An 18,844-nucleotide genomic window follows, 5' to 3' on the forward strand; every position below is an offset into this window, starting at 1 on the left:
TTTTCTCAAAATACAAATTTTTACACCATTGGCTGTAAAATGGACAACATTCAAAATGTCTGGTGGCTACAGTTTTATATCAAACTCATCTTTCAAGTATCTGTACAAAGTCATAAGAAAACACAACATACAGGACATCCTCTTTGAACGCACATCGGGTCTTTATTTCAGCGGCTCCCCCCAGAGCCTGAACCAACACAGTCCAACCACCCGGTTAATATCAAACTGACATCATTCGCTGCAAAGGGGAAGACATCTCTTTACATTTAAATAAAGAGATTCAAAGCTCAACAAAATGGTGTTTTCAAGATTAAAAGTCTTCTCACACTTGCTGACCTGCAGCATTGGGGGAAAAAAATAAAATCTCAATGCAAAGTTAACAGGAAGCTTGTTTGCTTTGGTTTCTTCTGACTGAGAAAATAAAAAACAAAACAAATATTGCAACCAATCAGGAAGTAAACAGCTCTGCATGAAACTTTTACAAATTGCCGTGAAAGTTGAAATACGCATTACACAACGTCTGGAGTGAGAGTCGTGCTTTCAACCAAGGTCTAAATAAGGGGGGGAATTCATTAAAAAGTTATATTCAAAAACGCAGTATCAAAAAAGCACCTCACCATTTTAGGTTTTTGATTCAAGTGCTAAAATAAGGTGGAAAATGAAGAAGGCAGTGAAAGTAAAACATAAAACCCAGTGAGGAGATTGAAGACAAGTGAGATTTGGCAGAATGGTTTGGCCGTTGTTCAGCACGCTGGCAGTGATCGGTGCTTCTTACGTCAGCGTCATGCAAAAGGTAAAACCGGCAGTAGGTCCAAGTGTTTATAAAAGATCAGTGCTTCAGATCATCTTAATCAACTCTGCACTGCTCCAAGACGTCTTCATTTCACCGCTTTATGTTTGCATAAATAACAACTTGTGATATACATGACATAATTGAGACTTAAAAATCCCAGTTTTGCTGGTGCGATTCCAGAATCATTATGTCCGTGTGGGTGGGGCGAGACCTCAGGCTCTGAGAGAAATTTGCATTTTGCAGTCCATTCAGGTTGGGGGGGTGGTGGGTCGGGGGTGGCAGAGTGTTTGAGGCAGTTCAAGAGGCGCTCACAGCTTCTTCAGGCGGCTGTACATGTCTCTCTTGCTGCGCTCCCCGGCCCAGGTGCGACTCTTCAGGCGAAACTTCCTCAGGTCTTCCTTGAAGTCCTCGTGGTGCATGGGCCGGTACGCCTGAGGTTCACATTGCAACTGCAGAGGAAGATGAGACATGTTCAGAGAGCAGAACAGCCACGAGGACTTTGTCCATCAACGTGTGAGAGGGATGTTCCTCCAACTAGAAAAATTCTGTCCTCTTACAAGCCTCTTTGTTAAAGTACATTGAGACATTCTTAAAGATCGAGGAAGGCTCTTAAGGAGACGGTGAGCTGAAAATATTCTGTCCTAGATAATGATTCAAGGATCTACAACAAGCTTTAAAGTTACACTTAGTGAGGCTGGTTGTTCTACGTTAAAGTAACTTTTCTCTTCCCTTTAGTCCGTGTACCTGATACTAAGAGGGACATTTGTGCATGTGCAACTCTATTATCGCCTTAGATTGAATACATTCAGAAATAACCGCTGAATCCCAACATCAGCAGTAGTTCAGCTGTGCTTAGTGAGACAATGCACTATGGTTAATGAACACCAGGTATTCCAGTCGTGCTGCAATGCTCTGCAGTCTCGTGTTTCCAGATCGTCAGATAAACAGGATGTCTTATCACAGTAGCCAAAAGCCCAAGTGCAATCTCAAAAGATAAGCTCACCTGAAAATGAGGGAAGAACTCCTTGTATCCGCCTTTGAGGATGTAGAGCTCGGGGTAGTGGAGGTTGGGGTATTCGTTCATGGCGCGGTCTCGCTCCCTAACGAAGCGGCACATTCGAGGGCCGCGCTCCGACGAGAACTCGCAGTGGAAGACGATGACGACTCGTTTCTCCAGGGAGGACGTGATGATTGGGGTCTTGAGGAGGAAATCCTCCACATGCTCCTCCTGGTGCAGGTTCAGTGCTCCCTGACACAACAGACGAAAACCAACACTCAGTTTATTACAGTCGAGTCATTTCTCCACTTTTACACCAGGTCAAATGAAGTCCCTACAAATGAGACATTCAATAGCAGGGAAGAATGAGTTCATTACTTTACCACCAGGTCTTTATGGCAACCTTTTTTCTTAAGCGCTCGATCTTTTATTTATTATTAATGGATACGTTTGGTTGTAGCTCTATTTGGCCCTTTTATGAACAGTAAATGGCACGTGCAAGCATCTGTAGACTCACCTGGATGTGACCTCCCTCAAACTCGTAGGGGTAGCGACAGTCGATGACGATCACTCGCTCAACTAGATGGTTGAACTGGCCAGTCAGAGCGGTCACCATCTGAAGACCAGAGGAAACGCATCAGTTTTGTTTACATGTGAAATCACATGCAGTAAAACACTGAGAATTTGTCGTCAGGGCAAAGAGAAGAGCAGCCAGGATCATCTACTCACCATCTCTGGGGTGATGTACTTGAGGTCTTGATGTTTGCCTTCCACTGTGGGTAATACAAAAGGCTAAAGAAGGAAATAGGGTGAGACAGGCTCATTTCGCATAATTAAAGTCAGTGTTAAGAAAACAGTAGGAGGTTCTTTAGACTTCCTTACCTTGGTGAAATCTCCTATCAGGTCATTAGAGCTGTCCTCACTGTCCAGCACCTTCTCGATGTCCGTCTGACAGAAGGATTTGGATCTCTGGAACGAGCAGCCCTGGAAGGAGACGGGGGAGAGACTTAGGAAGACAGTTGACCAGAAATTTGGTCTTTCGAAACCTTCTTTAAAAACCAGGGAAAATAGTCTCAGCAGAAGAAATAATCTTTCCAATGCCACAAAGAAGGCAAGAGACAGCAAATGTTTTTAAGATGCAAATTGTGCTTTTGTTGTAAATCTACGAAGAAGCTATTCTATCATTTGTACTTGTTAATTAGTAGAATAAGTTCCCTGCTGCCTTCATGCGGGTGTAACAGTACAGTGATGACCCACCATTCGTGGGGATTCAGGGTTTTGCTCCAGGGTGGTGACTTGTGTGCCTGCCAGGCTGCGTCGGCGTTTCACCCTGACCGGCGTGATATCGTCTCCGGGGCAGTCGGGGCGCTTGGCACAGGGCCGGGAATGCGGACTGGGCATGGAGGGCGAGCGAAACAAGCTCCGCGGCCGGCAGCGAATCACAGGCTACAGGAGACAAATTACATTATCAGCTTTTAGATTGATGAATGAAAGTGGACGCAACACAAAGACAATCCTGCCATAACTCTTAGTTCTATTTTAGAGATTAAATCGCATGTTTGATGCTGCTGAAGTGCTTTGCTCCTGGAAATCTCCTCAGATTAATATACAGAGAACTTGTGTTAGTGCGTCGACTTACAGAGTCTTCTCCTGGACTGTCAGAAACCAGTGGAGCGGTGAGCAAGCTGGCCATTCCCATCGGCATCCCAGAGTCGTTCTGTAGGGGAAAGAGATGTCAGGAAAATATTGCAAAAACAAGATTATATGAATTTTATACAGGTTATAAATGAGAAATCGTGTGGTTCTTATAGTAAAACTATAAGAATGAATTCAGTTATTTAAAGTTAAGGAATCTCACCTCCATGTTGTCATCCGGAACACCAAAAAATCCATCATCTTCATCCTCGTTTAGAGAGCTGCCAGAGGAGCGTCTCCGGAACACGGGGCTGGAGTCAAAAAAGTCCAGCTGCTGGATTGGAGGAGGTGAGGAAAACTGGACAAAGTAGAGGGAGAGGAGAAAAGTTTAATATTTCTAGAAGCAGGTTTTAAACCAAAGATGGAAAAAACTTTTAGGTGTTGGCATACCATGAGTGCTGGTGCAGAGCTGGGGCGGTGAGCGAAGGCGTCCTTAGACTGTCCACCGTGAAAGGAGCGCAGTCGACACCGCGACACTGGTTTGGTTGGTTTCTTGAATTCAAAGCCCTCCTGGAAACACATTGACAAAAAGGTTAATGCTCAACACTTTCCAGGAAGCATCGCCAACAACTACTCTATAATTAAAAATCGTTCATAGGTCAATATCTATTTGCTACACAACATGCCTCTGCAGGTGATGTCCTGTAGTGGAGTGAACTTTTGTTTCAACTAAATTGAAATTAAAACCAAACTAATCTAACCAGGATATTTTGAGTTTAACAGTAAGTAAAAAAATACATGTATATAAAACACCTTCTCGTTAATGTGTTCCACCAAAGACAAACACCACTGACCTCCGGCATGTTTTCTTTGTTGTCGAGTTGACAGGACGAGCTGGCGGCATTTATGTGGGAGGGTTGTTGTCCGAATATTCCATAGCGCTGAGAATCAGTTTCCTGTCCCTTTAGTGATGGACTGAAACCCAGGAGCTGGAGCTGAGAGGGAAGGAGAAGAGAGACTTGGTTAAAAAGCTGCTCTGCTGAGGTTGGATACCGGAAGACGATTAGCACTAATGGAGAAGAAAACTAAATCTTGTTCCCAGACCCGGCTGCAAGTTTGATATTTATACTCCTGTTTACTGAATTGTCTATCTGTAATTCTGAAAGTAAATGTGGAGATTCAATTTAAAGTGATCTGGATGCTTGATAATCAAAACAGGCAACAATCTGACTGAATCATCCAACCCGGAACATCAGTGAGAAATAAAATCAAAGGTAAATATCACAAATCTACTTACTGGCAACGAGTTGATTCTTCGAATTGGTAGCCTCCTGTAATTGATAGAAAGGAGAAGAAGCATTCAGTAAGAGTATAACAAATAAATAAAATCAATAAACATTTTAGGTTTGTGTTGTAAAATAGTCCATGGAGATTAATGTCACTCAAATAAGGGGCACTGTTGCAGCCTAATGATTTTGGAATATTGACTGGAAAGCAACTTACTCGTTGATAATTCTGCTCGACTGTTGAATTGCCCTTTCAAATCTGTAACAGGGAAAAAAGAGAAACCATTCAGAATTGGTAGGGAATGGTTGAATTGTTTCAAGATAGAGCTGCCCAATAAGAAAAGTAACAGGCGTTTGTAATAAAACACTTTGTAAAGAGGCCGGAAAGCCTTAATTGCCAGTCCAGACACTGTGTGCCCATTAACTACAAAGAACCTGTGGCTCTTTTGAGAATCCAAGAGGAACGGTTGGATTAGATGGGCGAGTGCACAGAAGCAAGAGGTGGTCTTTGCGCTGGAGTGCTGCCCACCTGTATGCTAAATAAGTTTGAGTGCAGAGCTCAGTGTTCAGCTCAGGGAGGAAGGGATGCAGAGATCATCTAATCTACCATATGCCTGCTGGAGCCACTGCCGCCAGACCCTGTCCTGCAAAGCTCCTTTGTTTGTCGAGGGGGAGCGTGTCCCATTCAATGCAGAGAAGAAGGAGGGAGGGCAGTTGTTCTCTGGGGGTGCCCTCGTTTCTATAGCCCCGATGCAGAAAAAACTCCTGCCCCCTCTTTACTATTGAAATAACAGTGTATAGGAAGAGTGTGCCAAAACCCAGAGGGGATGGGCCATCATTAAACCCAAGCGCAAGCCATGTCTTCCCCCAACCAGGAAACCTCCTAGCAACCAAACAGCTGTGGGGGGGTGAATGAGGTCTTGGGGACCAAATGCTGCTGTAAAGGAACTCGCACATCAGACGGCAGCAGATGTCTGCAGAAACTCAGAATTGAGACAAGGGCCACCCAAGATAAGGCAGCTGAGCTTGTAGAGATAACAATGCTATGGACAAGTGCTATGTCCCCATCTCCTTCTGATCAGCTCCAGATTATTTTCAACTAACTTTAAAAATCAAAGAAAGTTAAGCCAACGTCCCTTATTGGCTAATCTGCTTAGTAAGAATATATGAACCTCTCGTTTTAAAGCCAACGGTAAAAACAATAATCCTACAAATTAGAAACTGGTGCTTGGTTCAGCTGTGAGCCCAGGGCCAGGGTGTGTTGGGGGGGGGGGGGGGGTTTATAATCTGAGGGGCACGGCGCACAGGCTGATTGATTGCAACAGACGTGATGGGGACAGTGCAACTTACGTGTCCTCCACTTCAACAGCGTCCATGGGGCTCGGGGGATCCATGCCCAGGCCTGAAGAGAAAGACTGGGGTCAGAGATCGATACCGGCTCCCAAACAAAAAAAATACTGGTGGATTAGATCCATGGCTGGTGGAATCTGCACCGTGTTCCAGTTTAAACCAGTGGTACGTGTGTGATGAATGTAGCTGCGCATTAGAATAATTGGATCTGCAAGGGACAATGGTTTTACTTTATCAATCAAGATTTAAAAAAGAATAATGATAATGATAATAGTTTAGGAAAATGTCAAATGGTTAAAGATCTCCAACACTGGGTCCTAAAGCTGAAAAGGTCATGTTGCTTCTTGTTTTTCACAAACAGGCTGAACCCTAAAAGTTAAGAGTTAATAGTCACTATGTGAAATAGGGAACAGGATAATGTAAGACATGTGTGCGCGAGGAATTAAAAGAAACTAATCCCTGAAATGGACCATGAGTAACAGCCCATATCTCATGAGCACATCTTAAGTTATCCTTAAAATGCATGACTGTGAATCAGTGGTGCTTTGGGCCCGAAGGCGTCATTTGTAACGGCATCAATTAGCACAGACAATGGGTTTTCATGGTTGCTCACCGGCATCAGAGGAGACGTCAGAGGCGAAGGAGGGAATCTTCTCGAGCCGGGCATGCTTTCTCCTCTTCGGGGTATCACAGAGGCTGGTGGGGGGGCAGACACACAGAACAGGAACAACAATGGCGTGAGCACTGAGCACCGACCCACAGCTTTATCACAAGAAACAACACAAGCACACAACAATACCTTCCGAGGACCACTAGGTTGTCCAGGTCCAGAGCCAGGTTGGTGACGGGGGACAGCACCGCCGCGGGGCCGGGGGAGAACAGAGTCCTGCAGTGCGGCGACGAGAGCGAGGAAAGGCCGGGGATCGCGTCGGGCCTTCTTTTCAAAACGGTGTTAACTGGGCTGGCTTGGTCGAAAATATTCACCGACTCCATGGTTGGATGTCCAGCGGGTGTAGATCCAGCGGCGGCGGGGGAATTGAGTTTGAATGTCCAATAAAGCGAAGAAGGACGGTGCTAATCCTCCAGCTAACCAGAAAGCTAACCAGCTAGCTAGCTCCGGGGAACATTTGAAAGGGCGACGGAGCCTGAGAACAGGCCGGTCGTGACCGTGTGGTTCTGGAGGTAAACTCTGTAAAGCGGGTCGTGCAGGATCATCGAACCCACGGTGCACAGCAGCAGCTCGGCGGCCTCGCTCTCTGACAGCCGCTGGTCTCTGGGAGCGACCCTCCCGGATGTTGCTGGTATTTATGTTCAAAATGAGACTCCGGAGCGGCAACCTCTGAGCCAATCAGCGCACTTGTTGCATCGACGGCCAATCACAGCGCGAGACACTTCTCACGCCGTTGTCATCGTGCAGAAGGAGGATGTGACACAATCCTTAAAATCTTCCATCTTTTGTCCTCGTCCCCTGGACTGAGGCCGCGGACCACGACCGCACCACCGGGTTACTCAACTTGCGTCCACTCTACAGATCAGAATTTGCAGCATGAATCCAAACCTGCAGACAAAAGACACTGTTCATTCATCATTTGTTAAAGGGATAGGTCAGCCAAAAAATTTACTTTACTCTTTGTCACCACCATGGAGGTTATTAATGGAGACCACTCTTCCCCCGTAAAACAAAAAACAACAAGAGAAGCATCTCAATGCCTCCAGACTGCTCCTGTGGTGTCATCCAAGTGTCTGTAAGCCCTGACATTCCAATTCACCTCCACAGCAGCGTCAGTTACACCATGTTTTAGCCTTAAAGATCAGCAGTAACTAGGAGGACGTCAGAGGACATTTAGGATAAAAAACATGGTGGAGACAACGCTGCTTCGAGGTGAATTTGAACCTGGCTGACACATCAGGGGCTTTCAGCTTGAAGGTTTCTATGCATGCAATGAATCATCTGTTTGAATTTTGGTTATAACTTCACCTCAAATGAAGGACAAATAAATGAATTAAACTGACCTAAATTCACTGCAGTGATGGTGGAAATATCAGGGGTGGATGTGAACCGAATATTTTCAGATCCTTTACTTACGTAAAGTACAATTAGAAGTAAAAGTACTGTTACCAAAATGTTAAAAAAAATCAATTTCAAGAACAAATCCTGCATTGAAAATATGTTTATGATCAGCAAAGTATTACCTATGAATCAAAAGCCAAAGCTCTCAACAGAGTAAAATAATTTTTTACACGTGGCTACAGCATTTTACTGATGTGGTTGGTTGAGGTGAAGCTATTCCCTTCACATAATGATTATTGGCTTTACAAATGAATCTGATGATTATTTCCTCATCTGTTTTGATTGTAAAAACATTACAGTTACTATAATTTAAGTCATAGAAAATCATTTCAGCTGCACTGCTATGCACTCATAGGTAATTTGATCTATAACACATTTCATCTCCTGCTGTCAGATAATGGAATTGTAGAAAACTTGGACAGTGGACTGCTTATGTTATTGTGAAATAAGAAGCTGATCTTGTGTTTAAGTAAAACGTGTCAGTGTCTCTCATCTTTGAGACATAATGATGGAACAGCGTGTGCGTGAGCCCACACACCGGTGATGGCTGCCAAGCTCATTCGCCTCCCACACAACGTGACTCAGAGAAAAGAAATCTTGTTCAGAGAATATTTCCTTCAAGTAGTTTCTCTTCCTTCTCATCTCAGCAGCTCTCACACTCCTCTCCTTTACTGTCTGAGATCAGGCTAAACTACCTCGTCTTTATAACCACCTCATTAAGCCAGAGTCCATTTTAAACTCTAAGATGAGGAACCATTTTTAAATAATCACACATATTTATTTATTTTTAACGTAAAATACCAACTCAATAAAAGAACTGAACCATGATCCTACGAATAAGTGGTGTTATAGACTGGAACTATAATTACCGTTCACTTATTAAATCCCATGAGTTATTTGGTCCCTGCAGTTTGGACTCCATTAATCTTCTAGTCATTTTTGGGTCATACATTCCAGATTCATTCTGCAATTCATTATGTAAAGCAACTGGTTAAAGCAATTTTCTCTGGCTATGTGTGTCACCTCAAGGCCTCTCTATTAGCACCAATATACAGACAGTATTTGCTGACCAATAGTCACACATCTTTAACCAGTTCAACCAGACAGCTGGGACCGTCCAGTTCTCAAAGACAGTAAAACGCCTCAGTGTTTTGCCTGAGGTTTATTGGATTTTTGTGTTAGTTTGTGGCTCTACATCTTTTCCCCCAAGTCTCTGCAGTCAAGGGTTTTCATGCACTCTCCTGACTGGATTTCCAGCTCTGCATGTACAGTTATGCGTAAATAATAATCTGATAAATCCTTAGGCAGCACCCATTTTACCACAACAACAGTGTTTTCACATTCGTAATTACTTTTATCGAACCGGCTGTTGTGAGCAGGGGGGTGTTCTGATCTCTGACTTGTGGAATCACCAACGTTCGTCACTGTTCAGTCTTTGTTTGGTTCAAGTATCTGTGTGATTGGCCTCACAAATGTAAATAAGGTTTAATGAACTTCCCTGCAGAGGTATGAGCACGGGCCCGTGACTCCGGGCTCCACACCCCACATCTGAAAAGAACAGACAAAAGGGGGGAGAGAGAGGGAGAGGGAGACACAGACTGACCCTGAATAAAACTATCTCGAACCTCCCGACACCTTGTTCCCACCAAACCTAAACTGACTCCCCACGGACAACTGGTTTCCTTTTTACACAAGCTCACACCAACAAACACAGAGTTGACAAAGAAGTTTCACAAGTCCCTTATGTCCCAGTAGGTGCTTCCATTACTTTCAGTCTGACAAACAGATATGAAACACGATGGCTTATCTCCATCGGCTCAGCTCGCAAATGCTTATCGGAAAAAGCTCCTATCTGGAAATGGGAGGAAGAATCTCACCTCATGTTGTGTTAACTGTCGGGTTAAACAGGCGAGTTCAAAATCGTGCTTATCTAAATTTTCATTGTGCTTAAATGGTTTTGCATGTTTTCTATACTGCAGGTTAGAGTGAAGTTGTTCAATTCAATACAGCCAGAATCATATGCAAATGCATTCACCTGAAGATTTGGGTAAAGCTTGGAGGAGAAGCCGGACACGCAAACAGGAAACCACACAAACCACTCTCCAAATACAGACGTAGGATTTTATTTTTGTATTGTACGAGAAACTGCGTCATAAAAAACATGCCAGTTCTGTTCTTAATGTACCAAAGGAAATTCAACTGACCGACTCCTGAGTCTTGCTTTATGAATATATAATGGTGCCCATCAGCCCAGCTTTAACTGGTATTAAAGCAACATTGCACAACACAGCACTGGAACAGGTTTCAAGTGTCTGCCAACGTTTGAATACAGATGAATGCATAACAAAGGCTGTCTGTAAGCTAACAAAAAACCTAAATATATTACTGCATGAATGAATTTGAATGAATAATGGAATAGTGCCAGTGCTGTACTCATATATTCATGAGTATTGACTTTGTGTAGTTCCTTAAAGATGTGATGCATGTGTTATCAACCTTTTAATCTTCTGTCAGCGCTGCGGTTACAGTTTATAACTACTGTCTATTAGGACCATGCTTATCTGTCTCAGCAAACAGTGTGTGTGTGTGTTTGTGTGTGTGTGTGTTTGTGTGTGTGTATCTATCTGCAGGAAGTTAGTTGTGGTGCTATGTTCATAAATTATTCCTCCCGGCAGCTCATTACTCAACAATCTGCACTGTCTGTAAACCCTCCATTTACAGTTGTGGGTGGAGGGTGTAGCTACAAGAGCAGACACACACAGACCCACACACAAACACACACAGACCCACACACTTGCTGGTGAACACTCTGTTGTCAAAAAGATATTGAAGGTGTGTAAAGCAGAAGCTGCAGATATTTGTGACAAATCAAAAGAGTTAACAAAGAAAGCCGGTGAAACTGCATTAAGTCAATAATGTGACTGTAAAAGTAAAACAAAATAAAAATGTCTTAGATAAGTCTATGATATCTAACGATGGGGACCTCTTACATATAGATGCAAAGACACTACGTTTTCATTTAAAGAACTATTCAGAATCATTACACCAGTAAAAGTAGCAAAAACACATGGACTGTTACAATTATGAGTAAAGTTGAGCAGTCAAGATATCACTTGATTTAGTTTATAGAATCACAAAGAAAAAGCACCAACAAGCCTTCTGCTGCCTCATCCAACAAACAAAGTTCAACCCATAAAAATAAGAAAATGTACATTAAGTGTCAAACAAATGACTAATTACACATCAGAATGTCTCATGACAGGGTTATGATACTCTCTATAATATCTTTATTGATGCATTAACATGTAATAAGCATAAAACTAGTAATTATCAGCATTATATATGAATTTTATAATATACGAATATCATAAAATAAGTACAAATCTCTATATATCATATAAACTGATCATATACTTTTTCTGCAGAATCTTAAAAAGGAATATAACTCCCATTTGACCTCACTGTCACAAAATCATTCGTTATGTTGTGTTACAAACTGAATAAGACAGAAATATTCATGGTTAAGTACAAGTACGTCAAAGTTGCACCTGAGTACAGCATTTGAGTAAATGGACTTCCCACTACGATGCCCAACAATTAACACACAACCGACAACCTCGGGGGTGCCATGGACCCAACTGCCGAGGGCCAGTCGATTGGACCTTTACTCCAGCATTTGCATTTGTCTTATCTGTAAATGCATTGTTGCAGCAGCATTAACATTGGCACTAGTTCAAACAGGTCATTATGCAAAGAAGCAGCAGCAGCTTCGGTACAGAAGCTCCCAGACTGTCACATGGACCGAGGAGACACCACAAACCGATGTCACCACGCTCGGCCTCATCAACATCACAGGCTCGTCAGGAGGGGAACTTCATGCTGCTGCAGAGTCACGATTAAGTGAATTTTCCTTGTGGCACTTTCAGGTGAATAAAATACTCAGGCAACTTTGGTCCGGATACATTATGCCGAGATAATATTTGTAAAAAACAGTTTGACATTTTGGGGAATATTTGATGATGGGAAGCTCAGTACCATAGATATATATAAAAAGGCTAGATGTCTTGGCGGCCATCTTGTCACAGGCGGCTCGCCCATCCATAACATTGTGTTGGTAGTGGTACATGTACTTTTTAAATAAAATAATATAATTCTTTATGTATATTTGTAGAGGGAAATCTTGTACCTATATAGAACATTATTCTATTTTTTAGAAAATAATTTAATATTCATGAGTATAAGTATGCAGTGTCATAACTACATCTCTGATGTTTATAACAAACCAAACCGTTTAAAAATCGGTTGAATATTGAGCAAGTTATGGTTATTTAAAAAGTACGTACCACTACAACACAATGTTATGGGTGAGCGAGCTGCCTGTGGCAAGATGGCCGCCATGTGCGGATGTTCGAATCCGTTGGCTGAGACATCTAGCCTTTATATATATCTATACTCAGTACCCCCCTCGTGTCTGTCGGGTAAAGATGAGGCTAAGGCTAGCCTTCCAGCGCCGCGTTCTATTATACCTCGGAGCTCGGAGCAGACAAAGTTGCAACTGGAACGAGTCGGAATTTCGACTCGTAAGGTCGGAGGAAACTCACCAACCTCGACTTCAAAATCCAAGATGGCTGCTCCGTATATCAACAGTAGTGAAATCTGGAGTTCTTACTGTTTAATAATACTTCGTACTTATATTGCTGTCCAATTACCGTTAGTGGATGTGTTATTATGGTGTTGTTATGCTTGAAATGCAGCTTAGTTTATTATGAACTGGTTTTGCAGAATAGTGGAGCGCAGTATAAAATCGTATATTTTGCTTTATGAAAAACTGCAAGAAAAACCTTTCTTGCAAGCTCTAACATGTACATGTTTCACACAACTTGAGTTTTATATTTTAGCAATAATCGTAAAATCTAGATTCCTTTTTGATTAGTAAAATGTTGTGGCACTCAATCTCTTATTGCTTCAGGAGTCTTGCAAAATTGCTATGCTAGTATTATATTAATAATAAGAGTTATAGTCTTTAATTATAAGCTCACACTACTCTCATGTTTCTCTGGTGAAATGTTGCTTAAGCTAACAGGTGATTAGCTACGTAAAGAACCATGGGATCACTGCTAGCCTCGCGCATTTTAAACAATGCTCTAGATTGTATTCAAAAATGTTATATCTGGTTTGTTTTATCTCTGCATCACATGGAATCCTAAAAGACACAAGTTGAGATTCAGGGAGTTCGCTACGAGCTTGAATATTTATCACAAGCTCAAGTTTATAAATCTCTGGAAACGTTGGCGTATGAATTGTTGATGCAAAGGTGCAACTTTTAACACTTGGTCAATTCGGTCAATTTGAAATATTCGGATTGTGTTACGGCTGCTGTTTTAACTTCACATTTGACGAACATGAGAGCGGTATTGACCATCTAGTCTAACTTTGAACAAGAAATCCAATAACAGCCTTTTCAAAACATCTGACCTCATGCATTGTTCCGGTCTCTTTTTAACAGAAACTCTTTGTTGCAGGATTTTTGTTTCCCCCCTTTCAGACTCTTCAGATAAGAGTCTTTTCCAAATAACTATTTTCAAACTGATCCAATGCAGATATGTTGTCAAAACTTTGAGTTTCAGTTCTTTCTCATGTTTGGTAAACAAAAGAAGGATTTGGGACCCCTTCATAAGCAGTGACAACATTTACTTTTAATAGGTCTTTGGATTTGTCCAGTTTTATTCCAGCTTTGAGAAGGATACTGGTGTTTTGATAATAGGAAATGTGTATGTAGACATATGTGACGACAAAAGTGACAAATATCATTGGTTTATGTGAAATATATCATTAAGTTATGTTCTTTGCAGACATTCAAGGAACAATGGTAGCTTTTTACTTTGCACAAAACTCAGGTTAAATACTACTTATTAAATTTGAAAACACTTTACATGACGACCAGAAATGATCCACATCGCTCCGAACCAAAATATAAGATGAAAGCACATTCGTTTTTCCACCAAAGCATCTCAACAGGCCTTCAGCCCACAGAGGAATGAAGGGTATGTTTGCATGGAGACGGTCAGCCAGCCCCTGCTCACACCCTCCACCACCCGGGTCTTCATCCATACCATTGTTCCCTCTTATTGTCCCTACTAGTGTCAATGCAGAGCCTCTCTGGGAATAGGTCATCCCTCCACTGGTCAACGACCAACCCCCTCACACACCTCCAGGCTCAGGTCGAGGAAGAAGGGCGGAACATCTGCTCCCAGAGGAGGTCAGGCGGACGGCAGATGGACGGCCACACAGAGGTAGAGAGCTCCAGCCTCCAGCCAGGAATTCTGGAGGGAAAGGCAGACAAAGGACGAGGAGGGGACGAAGACGGGAGGCTGCAGAGGGTTAAAGAGGGGGTTAAAGAGAGGAAGGAGGAGGAGGATTACAGAGTGCAGCCCTGTCAGGGATCTGGGTGTATTTAATTATGATACGATGGGGCAAAAGAGAGGGATTTTGAGGTTGAAGGAGGCAGAAAGAGGAAGAGACGGATCAATATTCACACTGTTTTTTTTTTCTTTGGTTTTGAACCAACGTGTGAAATTATGTGAAACACTTTATGAGGACAAAAGCATAATTTGAAGTTTTTAACTAGAGGTTTAAACCTCGTTTTATCGAGATGATGATGGTGGTGTATATTTGTTCATGTAAAACCTTATCTTTTACATAAAGCGAGATGAATTTTTGGAACATATTCAATTTATCAATACTTAACCAGTTTTTTTTTTTTTTTTTAAATGTGACATGCAAGTTTATTATTCCTTTCAAAACATCTGAACAGAAATTGTCATTTTAACAAGCGAGCAGGCTAATTTCTGGTTAACTGGCTTTACAACAATTCAGCTTTTAAATAAATATAATGTATAAAAATAATTACAAAAAGATTTCAGGTTGGGAAACTGTATATCGGTTAATTAGCAGAAATGCTACATCGATCAAATGAAAATGAATCAATAAAACCTAAAATCATTATAATTTACACAACATAACTGTCACTGTGCTTTGCATCCTGCAGGTTCTTTAGTTGAGACAGTGACACGCACATATATGTACATTTATATTTACCTATTTATTTATAGTGGTCCTGACTGTCGTTCTCACTTATATGTGCTTGTCTTATGTAAATGATTTTGTTTCTCCACCTTGGTAATGAACTGATAAAGAAGAGTAACATCCCGTCTATAACATAGCCCTTTGTTTGACTGCTAATGTGAGTGACGGACACGTGTGTGTGTGTGTGTGTGTGTGTGTGTGAATGTGGTGAATATTGTATAGAAAGCAGTTGGCAGCAGTTGGGCCTTCCCATCTGTCAGCCGCAGCACTAAGGCCTCATTATCAAAGGATCAGACAGAGACTTATTAATCATGGATGAGGTCAGGAATTAAAAGTTGATAAGTTCAACGGGTATCAAAGGTAACGTTATTAAATGTTCATAAACTCAGCAGTTAGCCGCACTCCACTATAATGTCCCCACTGATTGATTTTTAATTAATGGTGGGATTTACTGGTTTTAATGTCATTCTTCCCTGGGGTTCAACAGCCTGTTCAGGGGACATTTGGGGACATATGAGGTCAGAGAACACGTCCGCAGGTTAGTACAATCACTCACAGACGTTTATGAGTTAGACAGAAGCCAACTGAACATCATGTAGGGACCAAAGCATTTACCTGAAATACTAAAAACAACAACATATCCTCTAACAAGTGAAATATTTGGCGCAAGTATAACCTCTTGTTAACAACATAGTAGTTGCAGTTTTTAAAGCTCGATGAGACAAATTGTGATTTGTGAATATGGGCTATACAAATAAAGTTTGATTGGTTGAATAAACAGCAATTAGACATTAATCTAGTTAATGTATTTAAAGTGAATGCTCAGCAAGATTACTCCAAAAGGTCTAGAAACTGTAATAACTTGATTGCTAATCTTAAATTTACATCACTAAATCAGCTGCTGCCTTTTTATTCACTTCTACTGTGCTGCCACCTGTTGGTTATTTGTAGAAACGCTTGAAAATGAATTATTTATAAAGAAGGAAAAAGTATGAAAACCTCTCACATTACAGACTCTTCGTGAAACCACAACCTCCCAAAGTGCCAGGTAAGTCACGTGCAAATGTTACACAATGCACAACTAATACAAACAAAAGCAAAACTAGGCAGCAGTTAGGTGATAACAACACAGCTCTTTACTTTATCTGATACAATAACACACCAGTGGTACAAACTATATTTATGTTTTCGCTCAACATTAACAAAGATGACGATTCAAAATGGTGATGTTGAAGTTTGTGCTCACAATGCATTCATTGCTTTAAGAACATCACATGGTCTCCTGAGCTGCAACAGGTTTCAAGGGGACTGAAGTAAGTTAAAGAACAGAGGACGCCCCCTTGTGTCAGTTTGAGCTGTGGAGTAAATGTGTTACTTAACAGGCCTCAGTGGTTTCATCACTTTGATTTAATCAGTGAATTTAATAAACACCTCAAACATATCAATTTTAGTCCCAGTTTGACAGCTGGTTTTATCTTTTCTGGTGTAAAGCTGAATTGTAAACAGCGACTGTAAACATCTTTTTGTTTCTGACTAGTTCGTTGTCGCTTTTTTCTCTTTTATCATCAATCTGGCAGGAAGTAGGCAGGTTTGCATACTTAAGTAGCATGTGTAAGTTGCATGTGATAGTAATATGTTTCACAAATATTCTGAAACGGGCTGGTATATCCACCATTACTATTGCACCTCGTTTATTTAGCCTGTTATGGAATTTTAGAGTGAATTAGACAGTTTGGACAGTTCTCATATTAATATATAATTATGTATTCACACTGAGGGAAGTGGAGAGACTTGATGTGGACTGTTATCAACAGCTCTGTGGGAGATTATCACCTTGAATATTACAGATGAGGTAGAAAGACATTTTATGTATTTGTAAAATGTTTTATTTCTTTAAGTACTTTTATCCAAAGCGACTTAAAATATGTTCATTTAACCATGAGGATACAAACCCAGACCCCAGTACATCGGTTCTGTTTGACATCTGTGGTGCTTCATACACAACACAAAATCTTTACCAGTGAGTTTCTTCTTTTCATTAGATGAAGCCCTGCACCTGATGTCCTCAGCAGCAACATGGTGGAGATCTGCAGCTTCATGCTGGGCAACACGAGGACGACTGCACCAGCTTCATGTTTTCCTCCCTTAACTAAAGACGGCCTGCAACTGTTTAGAGTTGGCAGTCATTGCTAAGTGTCATGGATAATAAAGTTAATTTCGATATTCATTATGGTTGGTTAAAAAAAATTACACTTATTAGAACAATGTTTATCTTTTTCTTTCTGATTTGATACACTTTAGATAAGAAGCCAGTGTTTTAATTTTCTTCTTTGCCATAAGAGACAGAACATGGTCATCACAGCTGTGTCCTTCAGTTTTGTCCGTCCCTAATAAAATGACAGGAAACATAAAAGTATGGCATTATTGTACAGGAAGTGTTACTAATAAACCAAGTTTGTATCCATATTTTCTGTGGATATTCAACTATGTATTTGAATATGCTTTTTGATTAAACTGTGCACTACCAAGACAATGAATGTACAGTATGGAGTTATTTCACATTAAAAGTATTTCATATATTATTTAATACATTATGTAATATGTGCGATACTTAGCTTTGATTGTTTGTAAGTAATGAAAACAGGTCTGTACCGAGTGACAGTGTTGAAGTGATGACTCAGTGTTCAGTCTGGTTGGATTCCAGTTGTGTCTCAGGTTTGACATCCTAGATGAACATTCAACTCCTGTTAACTCCTTAACAGACTTTTACAAATTGTTGACATCAGCCTAAGGTTCTCTATGAGACTGTCTATTCTAGTAACGTTACACTTCCTATAATTTATTTATATTTAACACAATAATTCAGTGAAATCTGCCTGAGATTAACTATGTAAAAACTGAAGGTAGCAGACGAGTTTAGTTTTCACTGTAACACGTTACAACAGAACACCAATACTCTTACTAATAAAGAGCAATGCAGATATGACTTTAAATACTCAGGTTTCAGTTGATCACAGCAAATCTGTTTCTGCAGAATAAGAATCTGTGTCACATTGTCAAGTCAAATTGTATGTCGATTGAAACAACTTTACATAACATTAGATATCTTACGTGCTGGAGCTTATTCTCCGGACACACACCTGTCGTAATTTAAAAGATTCATCATCAAACTCTAACGCTTCTCTCTGCTGGGTGGAACGGCTCATGTCCATTCTGGTGGTCGGTGTGTGTCAGTAATTACTCCTGTACGCTCCCCTTAAAGGCCAATGTATGGTTCTCCGTTTTGACGGACACGGACCGATAGGACCGCCTTCTCCAACGTGGAAAGCCCTCTCCGTGCCTCTCCGCGGCTCCTCGGAGAGCTTTTCGTGCAGCTCTCCTTTTTCTAACTACACGTTGAAATGGCGGAGAGCACACGGATAGCCATTGGCTGTGATTGGTCCGCTAACGCCAGCATTTCGGAATGGAAACTTCCTGTTCCATTCCCTACATCACAATAAACCAAAATCACAGCTACGACTCTATGATTAATGTGACAAGTGTGTTAAGCCAGCGGCGTTGTCCGGCTGATGGTGGCTGGTTAGAGCACTTACGGCATGTGTGTACGGTCACATACTGTTATAACG

At 41.4% G+C, this 18,844-nt stretch overlaps 1 protein-coding gene across 1 annotated transcript; it reads right to left on the reverse strand.

Annotated features, from left to right (window-relative positions):
• Positions 1-137: 137 nt before the first annotated feature.
• Positions 138-7,351, reverse strand: cdc25b (cell division cycle 25B). Its single transcript, XM_062397877.1, has 15 exons — positions 6,861-7,351; positions 6,675-6,757; positions 6,062-6,113; positions 4,929-4,970; positions 4,723-4,756; positions 4,280-4,420; positions 3,876-3,995; positions 3,649-3,783; positions 3,430-3,507; positions 3,048-3,236; positions 2,673-2,774; positions 2,520-2,582; positions 2,308-2,406; positions 1,797-2,042; positions 138-1,242 (listed from the first exon to the last, which is right to left on the reverse strand). Exons 1-15 carry the CDS (start codon positions 7,052-7,054, stop codon positions 1,102-1,104), a joined length of 1,719 nt encoding a protein of 572 aa, XP_062253861.1. The 5' UTR covers positions 7,055-7,351; the 3' UTR covers positions 138-1,101.
• Between the last annotated feature and the right edge of the window lie 11,493 nt (positions 7,352-18,844).

This window comes from Platichthys flesus, chromosome 10 (genome assembly GCF_949316205.1).
Source record: "Platichthys flesus chromosome 10, fPlaFle2.1, whole genome shotgun sequence".
Classification (NCBI taxonomy): Eukaryota; Metazoa; Chordata; class Actinopteri; order Pleuronectiformes; family Pleuronectidae; genus Platichthys; species Platichthys flesus.